The sequence below is a fragment of the Maylandia zebra genome, linkage group LG16 (genome assembly GCF_041146795.1).
Source record: "Maylandia zebra isolate NMK-2024a linkage group LG16, Mzebra_GT3a, whole genome shotgun sequence".
Classification (NCBI taxonomy): Eukaryota; Metazoa; Chordata; class Actinopteri; order Cichliformes; family Cichlidae; genus Maylandia; species Maylandia zebra.
This window is the reverse complement of record NC_135182.1, coordinates 23,312,632-23,325,051: the sequence shown is the minus strand read 5'-3', so window position 1 is coordinate 23,325,051 and position 12,420 is coordinate 23,312,632. Positions and strand designations below refer to the sequence as shown.

At 41.2% G+C, this 12,420-nt stretch overlaps 1 protein-coding gene across 6 annotated transcripts in view; it reads right to left on the bottom strand.

Moving 5' to 3' along the window:
- Nucleotides 1-43: 43 nt before the first annotated feature.
- dip2a (disco-interacting protein 2 homolog A) overlaps nucleotides 44-12,420 on the bottom strand; it is a 90,121-nt gene continuing 77,744 nt past the window's right edge. For 3 of the 6 annotated variants that reach the window (XM_004555473.6, XM_004555476.6, XM_076875115.1), the window contains 20 exons: nucleotides 12,219-12,299; nucleotides 11,145-11,272; nucleotides 10,939-11,053; nucleotides 10,582-10,783; nucleotides 10,340-10,449; nucleotides 8,256-8,336; nucleotides 7,749-7,866; nucleotides 7,522-7,643; nucleotides 7,216-7,327; nucleotides 7,024-7,133; nucleotides 6,038-6,168; nucleotides 5,755-5,923; nucleotides 5,201-5,371; nucleotides 4,313-4,342; nucleotides 3,116-3,177; nucleotides 2,904-2,961; nucleotides 2,720-2,794; nucleotides 1,673-1,847; nucleotides 1,426-1,549; nucleotides 44-1,272 (listed from right to left, as the gene is read on the bottom strand). In XM_004555473.6, coding sequence (XP_004555530.1) covers nucleotides 1,020-1,272; nucleotides 1,426-1,549; nucleotides 1,673-1,847; nucleotides 2,720-2,794; nucleotides 2,904-2,961; nucleotides 3,116-3,177; nucleotides 4,313-4,342; nucleotides 5,201-5,371; nucleotides 5,755-5,923; nucleotides 6,038-6,168; nucleotides 7,024-7,133; nucleotides 7,216-7,327; nucleotides 7,522-7,643; nucleotides 7,749-7,866; nucleotides 8,256-8,336; nucleotides 10,340-10,449; nucleotides 10,582-10,783; nucleotides 10,939-11,053; nucleotides 11,145-11,272; nucleotides 12,219-12,299 — 2,427 coding nt within the window. In that variant the 3' untranslated portion in view covers nucleotides 44-1,019. The remainder of the gene's footprint in view (nucleotides 1,273-1,425; nucleotides 1,550-1,672; nucleotides 1,848-2,719; nucleotides 2,795-2,903; nucleotides 2,962-3,115; nucleotides 3,178-4,312; nucleotides 4,343-5,200; nucleotides 5,372-5,754; nucleotides 5,924-6,037; nucleotides 6,169-7,023; nucleotides 7,134-7,215; nucleotides 7,328-7,521; nucleotides 7,644-7,748; nucleotides 7,867-8,255; nucleotides 8,337-10,339; nucleotides 10,450-10,581; nucleotides 10,784-10,938; nucleotides 11,054-11,144; nucleotides 11,273-12,218; nucleotides 12,300-12,420) is intronic. The other 3 variants (XM_004555475.6, XM_004555477.6, XM_004555474.6) reach the window with 2 other exon arrangements.

Sequence of the window (12,420 nt, the reverse complement as noted above, 5' to 3'; positions counted from 1 at the left end):
AATTTGCTATTTCTAACCTCCATCTGCATATTTACCCCCCCCCCCCCCCCCCCATATCCAACAGCTGATAAACTCCAGCTGGGCCTGGAACAGACGTCTGAAAAAAATACTTAAGGCTTTTATCGTTTAGCACGTTATTCTTCGACTGATCGGCACTTACTGTATGCAGTCATTCATCTTTCACATCACTCATATTGCATTTTTGTTCACATAAAACTCTGTTACACATTTCAGAATTAGAAAACGATGAGACTGAGTTACCACAGCATTATGTGGAAGCTACTGGCACTACAAACTAAAGCACAAATGAGCGAAAAAGAAAATAACACGAACTGCTCCTCCTTCTCCTCGGACGCCGCTGCTGTGTGCTTCTTTATTGTTGCGATAACTTGATCTGTACTGAGCTGCAGAATAAAAATCTGGGGTTCATTTCAGGGTGCAGCTGCTCCTACAGGTGTAGCGGCAAATCCCGTGAAAAGCATTGGACCAGTAATGGTGCAGGAGGCTGAACATGAAACGTGTCGGAGGTCATTCGAGTCAGGGTTTGGGTACTGGCATCAGTTCTCTTCTATGGCACAAGTGTTTGGCAAACACAGTTAACATTCAACATTTTTGAGATTGACAAAATAAATTATGTCAATGGCACACCGCTGTATCATACCGTAACCACCTGCTCTGCCGCTCTCAGGTGTCCTGGGTTTAGATGAGGTTTTGTCATACATACAAAACTCACTTCAATAACACAAGAATGCCCTTTAAAAAGTTATTTGCTGAGACCAGAAATTGAGAGAAACAGGCTTGAGGTTTGTGTCCAAGTTTTGCATCCATGTTTCTTTCACATTTTTCCTGCACGAGTAGAAAAAAAAAAAAAGCGGGCAGATCGCTTTTGCACAACCGAAGCCATCCAGAGATCGAGCCTGCAACTGCTACAAGCCCCTGTAGATGCTTGTCCTGCTGTCTCCTGTAGTGTCATAAAGCCACATAGGGTAGTGGGGGTCAACCCTGCCACAATTAGCTCCTCACATGTTGTAAGCCACATATATTGGATCCAGCTGGTCAGCCAGGAATCCATCTCTGAGGTGCATGCGTTGTTTCTCCCCTCTGGAGTTGATGGGGATGACGCCGGGGTCTACCACCACCACCACCCCTACGATGAGGTAGTGCTCCTCCAGGACCACATTGGTGACCAGGGCCACCAGGTCGAGGGCCTCCTGCTCAGATCCCTCCAGTTCTACAACCACCACGAGCAGGTTGGTCCATGTGAACACCGCACTGGAGAGAGGAGGAGGAGGATGGCGGATGAAAGTAAATACAGAGAAGTCATGTAGAATTCATATTTCTTCGTCATTTTTAAAATTGATCAAGTAAATAAATCTCTGTTGTCATATTGACAACTAGCGACTAAAGGTGTTGTAGGTTTCTCACCATTCAGCTATGCTCTTGTGAGAACGGATAACAGAGGTCTCGATGTCAATTGGGTGATACCTCATCCCCCTCAGCTCCAGAGTCTCATCAAGAGAGCCCACCACATAGAGGGCATCGTGACGCTCTGAGACACACAAACACCCACAGTCAGACTGTTCAGTTTACGTTTTGATACTAGAAAATACTTAAATTAGCTTTCCGTGGAAAGATTGCAGACTTTAAGTTAGACTAAGCATTGGTCACTCACCTCCACTGGCATCGGTCAGCTCAGTGCGCCGCAGGAAGCCCAGGTAGCCGGTCCTTGCCCAGACTGTCTGAGTGTCCCCGAAGCTCAGCTTGGTGTTGAAGTGGTCAGCATGCAGCGCCTCCTCCCCATAAACTGTGTAGTATCCTGTGGCATTGTGGGGACTGCTCACCCAGATCTGATACACATATTAGTTACAATTGGTGACTGTTACATTCAAATAAGGGAGAAGCTGAAAGAACCCTGCAAACTTGTTCCAAAAAAACCAAGAGCCAAGTAAATTAATCACATTAACATTGAACTGCTGTTCAGCCTAAAAGGTCACTTTGTGTAGCTTTTACACAAATTTCAGCAAGATGTTTTAAAAAGCAGCACTGATATGTACTGTGGCTCAGGGGGGTTGGGAATCGCATCTGTAACCGGAAGGTCGCCCGTTCGATCCCTGGGCTCTCTGTCCTGGTCGTTGTGTCCCTGGGCAAGACACTTTACCCTACTTGCCTACTGGTGTTGGCCAGAGGGGCCGATGGCGCGATATGGCAGCCTCGCTTCTGTCAGTCTGCCCCAGGGCAGCTGTGGCTACAACTGTAGCTTGCCTCCACCAGTGTGTGAATGTGAGAGTGAATGAATAATGGTATTGTAAAGCGCTTTGGGTGCCTTGAAAAGCGCTATATAAAATCCAATCCATTATTATTATTATTATTATTATTATTATTTGCTTCTACTGTGCTGAATGAATTCTGCTGCTAAAAACAAAAAAACAAAACACCTTAACTCTAAGATGTTTTTAGGTTATTGCAGAAAGCGACTGTAACCTGCTTTAAAGGGGACTGAATAATAAGTGGTTTTTCTTATTGTCTAGAGGTTGCCTTAGAGAGTGGATGGACTGAGGGACTTCAACAAGGTCTAGTATAAGATAAATATCGATTCTTTTAAACTGTGAATCATCCAAATCCAAATCTGGAGATGGAAACAAGCACGACAGGTTCCCTTTAAGCACACAAAAGAGTGACTGACTGACTGACAGCTCTGCTCTCTTAAAAACCAACTCACCTCTCCTAGATGGGAGTCTCCCAAGGGTCCTTTAGTCTCCGTGTTTGCAATGATGACTTTTACTCCAGGGAGGATCTACAGCAGCAGACAGCCAGGACTCAAATTAACAAAAAAAGCCCTGGAAGCAGCAGCGTTACACACTATGTTGCTGTGTTTCAGTTCTTAGTTTTAAATTAGGCCGTACCTTTCCAGACTCCATCAGTGGCAGGCTGTGCGGTGACCCTCTCTCAACCAGGCGAACCCTGAAAAGACAAAGTGAGCAACGTCATATCCACTGTTTTTGTAAATATGACACGTAAATAAAGGAAAGAAAAAAACTTTGAGTACTAATTAGTTCAAAGTCGGGTCATGTTTTAAATGCATGTATATGAATGCATACTGTCACAGTGTTCCCACCTATCGTGCCGTAGTGCTCTCATGTCCACATAAACTGTGGTTGGATCTGGTCCAGCTGTACCCTGGGGAAAAAAGAAAGAAACAAGCAGATCCAGATATGAGCCAATAACCTACGTGCTACAGCTGTGGCATTAACGCTGCATGTTGCTTAAGTGGAGTGGGGTTTGGAAGCTGATTATGAAACTACTGCTGACAAAGCAAGGGGCAGCCAAAAGCCAACCAGCCAGGCTGCGATAGTTAGGACTCTGGCAAAACCTGGGCCATGTAAACACAAATACCTCCATCACCTGCTCTGTGGGAAAACCTGGAACATTTATTTAAATTCTAAATAATAATGCTTATAAAAAATGACTCAACAAAGTCTAAACATCATTTATTTTGATTAAAAATCAAAGTACTTCAGTGCAGCTGAATTCTAAGTGATTCATTTTTCAAGTGCTGATTACAGCTGTCAGATATAGATCCCTTTGTGTGGGATTTGTCATCATTACTGCTGTGAGACTGGTCACAACAAATTATGTTTTCCATCACTCGCTTTGCCAGTCTACAGCCAGAGCACAAGCCAGCAATGAGTCGCTGCACCGAGGTCTGTGAGTCACAGCCAAACACAGAAAGCAGGATTCAGTTTACTAAGCAGAGCACGTCTACCCGAACGACCACCTGTGGGCAACATAAAGGTTCCTCAGAACATACATAAGTAATTCATTAGTCTATATACTGAAAACAAGATAAAAACAAAATATGGTAAATTTTAAATATGTTCAAAAAGCTGAAAAACATTTATATATCCTAAAAACTGAATAAAAAGACACACAAACAATTATGCCCTGTTAGTTTGTATAATATTGTGGATTGAAGTATGAAAGTATGACATAAACTCTACTGATTATACCCTAATTTACTGAGTCGCAGCAGAGTTCATGCAGCCAGCTCATTGTATTATGTGTGGATCATGTATCTAAACCTGCTGTAGAGCAATGATCAGGAGCCAGCTGATAGAAGCAGGACTCGGCTGAAATAAATAGCGATACAGAAGCTGAAGCTCATCGGGAAGAGGAAAAAAAACGAGCTAAGTGCTGAAAAAAATAGTGAACTGTGGCTAAGCATGACAAAACTTCATGCAAAATAAATGACAAACGTGAAAACACAGAAACAGACCAAGCAGCAGAGCAAACAGCCACTCTTATCACACAGTACCTGCTCAGCCAGTTTCCCTAACCTGTTGGGCTGACAGGACAGGGCAGGACAGATAAATAAAGAGATATACGTGTATGTATTCAGATACGTGGGCAACTCTCATACACACTCAGACACACACACAAATCATCAGGGACTGAAAAAAATAAATAAAACTATAAAACAAAAGAACAAGACCAAAAACTGACAAAAGTCAAAGTCAAAACACGACTTATTTCACAGTTTTTATAAACTGGAACTAAATGTAAGATGAACCATTGCACTTTCTAAACTCTTCCTTAACATGCAGTGAGCTGGTAAATCAAGGTCTTGTATTTCACGCTTTAATTATCTAATAAAATAGTTTTATTTAATAAAAAGTTTTAAATGCCCCATTTTTTCCAGTTAAAGTGTTTTGGCTTGTGTTTCAGGGTGTGTACAGAGCTGCACTGCAGGAGCTAGAAAAAATAACCAACCAGTTAAATAAACGAGGAAATGAAATCCATCGGTTAGAGATAAAATAAACAAAGCTGTCTGCAGAGACAAAACAACTGGACTGCGTAGCAGTTTCCTAATCGAATCTTAATTTTTGATGGATTTATGATGAATTCTAATTAACTTTTTCAGTTTCTTTACATCGATACATCAATAATTACATCTTGTTGTCTTTTATTCTTCTCAGCTAATGCAAGCATCCACAAACTTTCCAAGTTCAACATCACTAACATTCATGCTTTTATGAAGTGCTGTCAAACCGACACCGCACAAGAATTTCATTAACATCTTTGCCATGAATCTTTGCCCAGATTCATGGCCTGCTTTGGCTCTAAAACACTGACATTCATTCATTCTGAACTTTTCCCAGCCCTCCCCCTTTCGCTTCTAATTTTCCTTGACCAGTGGGCCTACCTGCAAACAGATCGCTACGTTCACCCTGCAGCCGAAGGTGGTGCTCACAGCTCTCGGTGAAAGCCCCAGGTCTTTGAAGATCTTCGAGAAGGACTGAGTGAGGGCTATGCGGGGCCTTTCCTCTGCTACCACCATGCAGGTACGCACACAGGACAGGTTCACATTTCTCAGCTGGATATGGGGGGAAAAGAAGATCAGCATCAGCAAAACCTACGAACTTGAGAGTGATAAGATTATTTTGGTCTTTGCAGAAAAAAGGAGAAAAATCGTTTCTGTGTTCTAATATTAATAATTATTTTTATTAGGCATCTATTAGATCATAGACAGACCAGTCTTAAGTGCTGCAGACAGTAATCAGCAGGCAGACACGGAGCAGTGAAGTGCTTCACCATTGAGTACCCTCACTTTGTCTTGATAATTATGGCGCTGGTGCAACAGCACCGCAGGGAAAAGGACTATTTGAAGAGAATCACTTCAATTTTGTGCAAGAAAAACGCTGTGGTTTGTTGTTTCCCCTCAGTGACACTGTTCAACAGCTGAAGAGACAAACTGACCCGCAGTGCTTCTGTCTGTGAACCCAGTCCTTTGGTGCACATCTCCATGACTGAGTACGAGCAGAACGTGACGCGCACTTTGTACTGGCTGACGGCTGCAAGCCACAGAGATGCGTTGCTCTCCAACTCCAGCGGTGGAACCAGGATCGACTGATGGCCCGAGTACACACTGAAACAAGAAGATGCAGGCGAGAGAGTAAACAGGAATCCACAGAAAGAAAAGATAATAATCTGTGTCCAGATTTTCAAATGTTACTGGTGGTCGTTTGTTGAGAGCCCCTACCTGCACAGGCACCAGAGAGCAAAGCCCAGGCCGCAGTACGGGTCCAGACAGATGGCGATCTGCCGGGATGGGTAGAGCTCACACTGCAGCTTAATGGAGCGACACAAGGCACTGGTGGCAGCATGAGACATCTAGAAGAGACAATATGATATAAAAAAAGAAAAGACTGGGGGCTGCAGTAACATTCAGGGATTCATTACTTCACAGCAGACTAAGAACCTTTTAAGCCTTTACTGTTGTCCCATAAAATCAATCATAACTCCAGAACGTGCTGAAGTTCACCCAGTCAAACATGCCGTTTGTTCCTCTTTTTAATTAGACTTGCAAATCTGTCAAATAGGACTTCATAGTTTTTTTTTTGTAGTTCATTTCATTTATAGGCAAGTATCTGAATCCAGTTTTTCCAAATTAAGTGTGAACAAGAGGTACAGCTAATGTTAAAATGTCCTGCGACCTGACACTGAATGCAAGAAAAGTGCTTAAAATCAAGGACTTCAAACCTTACTTTCTTTATATACCCTTCAAAAGATCAAATGTTTTTTATTGCCTCTTGAGTAGATTGTTGTAGTTAGTTACATGTCTGATAGGTACTAACATCCTGGGAAAAGGGGTTTTAAAGGGGGAAATTAGTCTCCTGATATATATGTCTAAAGATAAGCATTTGCCACCTTTTCTGATAATGATACACTTGATATCTGTTTGTAACAGGATTAATTGTAAAATCTTATTCATGAGTGCCTTAATGGGCTAGCCTCAGATTATCCCCATCACTCTCACGTGGTGGTCGTCTCAGGTCATTTGCTTAGGTCACTGGACCAACAGCTCTTCGTAGTCCCAAGATCCCACCTAGAACTTCATAAGCGTTTTCAGTTCCAGCTCTGGAACATCCTACCCCTCCATTTCAGGGTGTGCATTAACAGGAACAAAAAGAGGCAATATGATGGCAACATGTGAATCTACTGAACCAGACAGTTCCTTCAACATACTTTGACCCCTGCCAGGATGCCTGTCGTGGACACACTGAAGTCCAGGTAAGCCAGCATCTCTGGGGTTGGGGGCTTGTACATCTGGGGGCTCTTCTTCCTGGGGAGATCATCTGTAGGATGAAGAACGAGCGAATTAGGAGAACGTTCACTGCAGAAATTGATATTAAGCATTTGAGTGTGTACATAAATTACCAGTGTCCAGCACGGTGGGCCAGCTCTTGATGTCCACAGCAGCAGCAGCTTCTTTGGATTTCAGCAGCTTCGTTATTGCTTGGGTTGTCAGGATGCACACTGACTTGCTGACCTTTACCACAGATAGTAGAATCTAACTACATATGTTGTGTTGCTGTTCACACTGTTTTCTATTAGACAGTAAAGCGTCGCTAACAGAGCACAGATACATCTGAAGATCACTGACTTTAATGTATTTTTTAATGCATACAATCCACATTGACTGCCATAAGCACTTGATGTGTCCCCAAACAGCCTCTGTGTTACCTCAACGATCATTTTGACGGTGGGCAGAGTGGTGGCCAGGTTCTGTGGATGCGGCGGTCTGACGGTGACCGGCACACAGCCAGCGTACAGGCAGCCGTAGAAAGTGGCAATCAGGTCAATTCCTGCACATAATGTTTGTTTATATATATTTTTTCTCTTAAACCCAATGGAGTGAGGATGTTTTAAAAGGCCAAGAAGCACAGGGCAGCAGATGTTTGTTTTTTTACCTGGCGGATAGACAAGTGCTACGTGGTCTCCAGTGTTCAGGCGTCCCATCAGAGCTGCTGCCACTCGCTCTGCTCGCTTGTGCAGCTGCAGACAGGAAGCTGAGCTGGACACTGTGCCCTGACGAGAAAGCACAAGAGTAACATATATCTGCACCGTTCTCTTTATTTAATTCACCATTATCAAGATTTATCAGTCCACAAATGTCTAACAAGCTAACTTTGCATTACAACTTTTTTTCTTTCCTCTTATGAAAACTTGAGTTGCAGGAGTTTTGCATCACTTTAATGAAGTATCTTTATTCATGACTCACTTAATTTAACTGAATCAGGGTAACAGATAAACCTGAGACAACAATCTTTTTTGTAAAAAGGTTTTAAACTGAATTTCAAGGAAATTTACTGTAATAACACATCAGTGTTACTACCTTCAAAACCACATTCTATTTAGAGATCTTTCTATCGATCGTATTTGATCTTTCTTAAGTCAAACCCCAGTACAGACAATACCTTAGCATTGAGAACCAGAAACAGAGGATGGTCTGGAGTGGCCTGAGCTCTCCACTGTAGCACATCCTGAATGTAGAGGAACTAAAGGAAGAAAACACAAAATTAACTACAAAGATATCAAAGTGTCACACAGAAATAGGAGTTAACCTGTGGAATAGTTATGACAGTGATTTAAAAAGGTGTAGTTCATTTTCCTTGTTTAAAAACATGTTTAAAAATAGAGTAATAGAAAAATATAGAAATCAAGAATGAAAAGAGCAAAAAGGAGAAAAAAAAACAACCTCTTGATTCTTTTGCTTTGATGTAGTTACTTATCTAAGGTGGAAAGTTTTTTTTTTCTTTGTTTTTTTTTTTTTTTCTTTGTTTGTTTGTTTGGTTTTTGCTTTGTTTTATTATTTTCTTCAAGCCCTGTGTGCAGGAGCTGCATACAAAAAGATATTTTGTGAAAAGGGTTGGCGTAATAAGCAAATGCTTCAGCCAATACCTTTTGATTAGCCTTGTCTCATGCTTTCTTTCTTTATGGTAGATTTTTGTTCTGTTTTCACTGTTTGTTTGTTTTTTTTTTTGTTTTTTTTTCACTGTTTTCACTGAGATTTGAATTTGAATGTTAATCAATAAATCAATAAATCAAAAAATATCTTGTCTCACTTAATAAATGGTGTTAAATATTGTTGCATAATGGGACAAGGCTGTTTTTGCACATGAATAAGAAACATTTAAGGGGTAGAGCACATGTGCAGATGATGATCAAAAGGCAAAAAGGTGTAATGCATGATGGGAAAACAATCTGAGTTATGTGATGCCTGTGTTTTTTGCAGAAGGGAAGGCCATCTCTCAGTTGCATGTACACTCAAAAAAATAATTCATTGGATGAAGGTAATTTTATCTTGCCACTTATATTCCATCTAAACAAATCATGTTATATTAATCCATCTTGGTTGTGTTGTGTCAACACGATATATGTGTGTAGGTTTAACATAATATTAACATTAACATTCAATTAATTTGACTTTTGTTCAATCAACATGTTTGCACCACGTTAGTCTAATTAAATTTATTTAAATTCATCTTATATTGTTTAAACACTTTGGCACATCAAAAGTCAGTCTTGTCACATGAACTAGTAAAATATTTGTTTCTTACACCAATGATAATCTTGTTGAATGAATGAAATGTAACTTATGTCTGTAGTACATGTTGTATTCATATTACATAATGTTCAACAAAAAAATTTGTTTTACAGCAACTTCCAATCCACCCATCTTCTTATCTTTATCTGGGCTGTGGAAGTGATAGGGTAACAGGAGCAGGGTACAGACTGGACAGGTCACTAGTCTATCATACAGAGACAAACAACCATTTGCACTTCAACACATTTGGGTAATTTAGAATAACCAGCTACCCTTACAACTGCATGACTTTTAACTGTAGAGGAAACCAGAATACGCAGAGAGAACCCACTGCAAACTTTGCCACATTGTGGATTTGAACCCAGGATCTTCTTGCTCTGAGGCAACAGCACGAACCACCATGGCATTAATCTGTCAATACAGTCTTAACAAAAGTAGGAAAGCTATGCTTGATGATGCTTTATGTTGTTGTCCTTGACAAGTTAAACCATAAGAAATAGTAACAGCATACACGTGATGTGGTTGTCTGCCTCTTGTAACCCCAGTGATTTTCCTGTGGTTTGACATCTAATGTGATCTTCTGAATTTAGCGAGTCGACTCAAAAAAATGAAATTGGGTGGTTGTTACATGCACAAGATCCAGACTTGTAATTTGAACTAAATAATTCCATGTTTCTATGGTGAACGTAATTAAATCATGTAGCATCTGCATGAAATTCAGCAACTTAATTTGTTCTTGTTGAGATGACATCATACAATCTAGTAAGAGTGGCTGGATCCAGGCAACTCGTCTTTGTAACATCCGTGCTGTTCAATTTCCTGACTGAGGTTGTCCAACCAACTGAAGAGCACATAAATCTAGACTCAGATTTCTCCCTCAGGTGTGGATCCTTACCTGTGTCTGCAGTGTGTGAGAAAAGGTGTGGCATGGATGAAATGAGGATGACTATCTACCTTACGTGCCTGGTCATTGTCCTCCAGCTGTCCCAAGTCTCTCCCGCAGGCTTGTGCTATCCTCTTGCCTGCCACCAGGTTGCCCACTATCATAGAAGCAGGACCAACCTCTGTCCAGCACAACCAAAGCATCATCATCATACATCTCAGTGAAGTTAGCACCAAAAATCATTTTAAGGCAAACATATTGGAATAATTATTGTTGTGTTTTTGATCTCAGAGTGAGGTGTCTTGTGGTCTACCTGGCTGTTTCTGTCTCGGCTTGGGCAGGTTAGTGACGCATGTGTGAGGGCACATAAGGACATTGCAGGGGTGTAAAGCACCCTCCAGGAAGCGCTGCTTGGTCTCAGATATATGGATGCCGCCGAGGGGAGCCTTAGGAAGCGTGTTAGCAGGTACCAGAGCCAGGCAGTACACCCCAACCTGATGGATGCTGTCTATGGCCTGAAAACAAACAGCGAGGTTACACAAAGCTGTCAAGTGACGACTTTTACAGTGCCTGCTTTATATTTTTTTTGGTAAAGTTTGAGATTCATTTATTATTTTATAAACATGTAAATTCAAAAATAAACCAAATCAAAACAAAAAATATTGAGGACCTGGAGGACACGGCTCATCCACTGGAAGCTGTCTTCCTCTGAGGCGTCTGGCCTCTGCTCTGCCACCACGACGATCCTCTCGTCGTGCAGTACAGACACAGAAAACACTGCGATCCTGGGGAGCAAAGCAACACCGTCACAAACTGGCTGTCCTGCTCAACAAGAAGTGCAAACTTTCATAATTTCCATGCCGCTTCCTCCTTTACCTTCCCCTGTACACAAACTTCATGGGCTCCACGGCCAGCGCTGTGGCAACTACGTCATCAGCGTTATGTCTCCGCCCACTGACGACCATCAGTCCATCCATCTTTCCCACAACAAACACAAGGCTGTCCTGGAAAGAGTCACAAAAGTTCATGTGGTGATCCGCACAACACACGAGCTCCTGGTGCAAAGAAATCTGAATGCCTCAAAAGGTTTACAGACGTCTTATAAACTATCATCAAACTCTTCATCCAGGAGCTGTCATGTCCTCAAAGGGAAAACAATTATGCTTTAAACTTGGAAATTAAAAAAACATCACCATTTGTCAAGTGATAATGACACTGGTATGATCATCTCCATGATTTTAACAAATAAACTCAGGTCAGCTCCATCTTTCACTGGTTTGAAAGTCTATAAACACAAAAGCAATCCTTCAAAATAAAGAGATTTACGTTTCTTTCTTTCTTTTGAAACTGCTGAATAATCCAATTCAGAAATAAACTGCCGACAGGGAGTTTAGTGAAATATCCTAAAAGAAAAATTTATCTTTTAGACTAAAATCAAATGCCATAGCCTCAGAGACCGTTTTCTTCAATTCTGTGAGCACATTAAATTAAAATACGAACAAATACCTGCAACAATTACAGAGATGATTGGTCTTTGCGCATTGACTGGATGGACCCTTTAACTGGGCAATCTAATGTTGCAAATAGTTAGTTTAGTTAGTAAAACATTTGCATATTTGTTACTAAACTCACTGTTGACTAACAACCACTAACACAAACCATTGAGAGTCTTCCTGAGTAATTTAGAAAATCACAAACCAGAGTAGAGGCAACAAGATGGTAAAACTGATAATATTACATGTGGCGCTTCATGCTGATTATTTCTGACAGATATTAATATCTGTTCTATTAAGCAGAAAAACCCATTATCATTATTTTTTATTTTTTGCTGCCAGAACGGTCACAGAGGTACTAGAGATCTGAAAGGACAGTTAAAATGTACCTGTGTAAAGCTGTAAGACTGACATTAAATCAAGGGAAGGTTAAAAGGAAATCTAAAGAGGAACTTACTGGCCCTACAAAGCCCAGCAGTGAGGTTCTAGTGAAAGGTCGGCCACTGATCGGGATCCCAGACGGTGTTACGGGGACAGTCTGCAAGAAGATACAACACTATTAAAACCAAACATCAAAACAAACAGATACTGCCTTCACTTAATAGAAGTCCAATCAGATGATGACTCATTTAATTTTAGTGCTATCAATTAAGAAGATT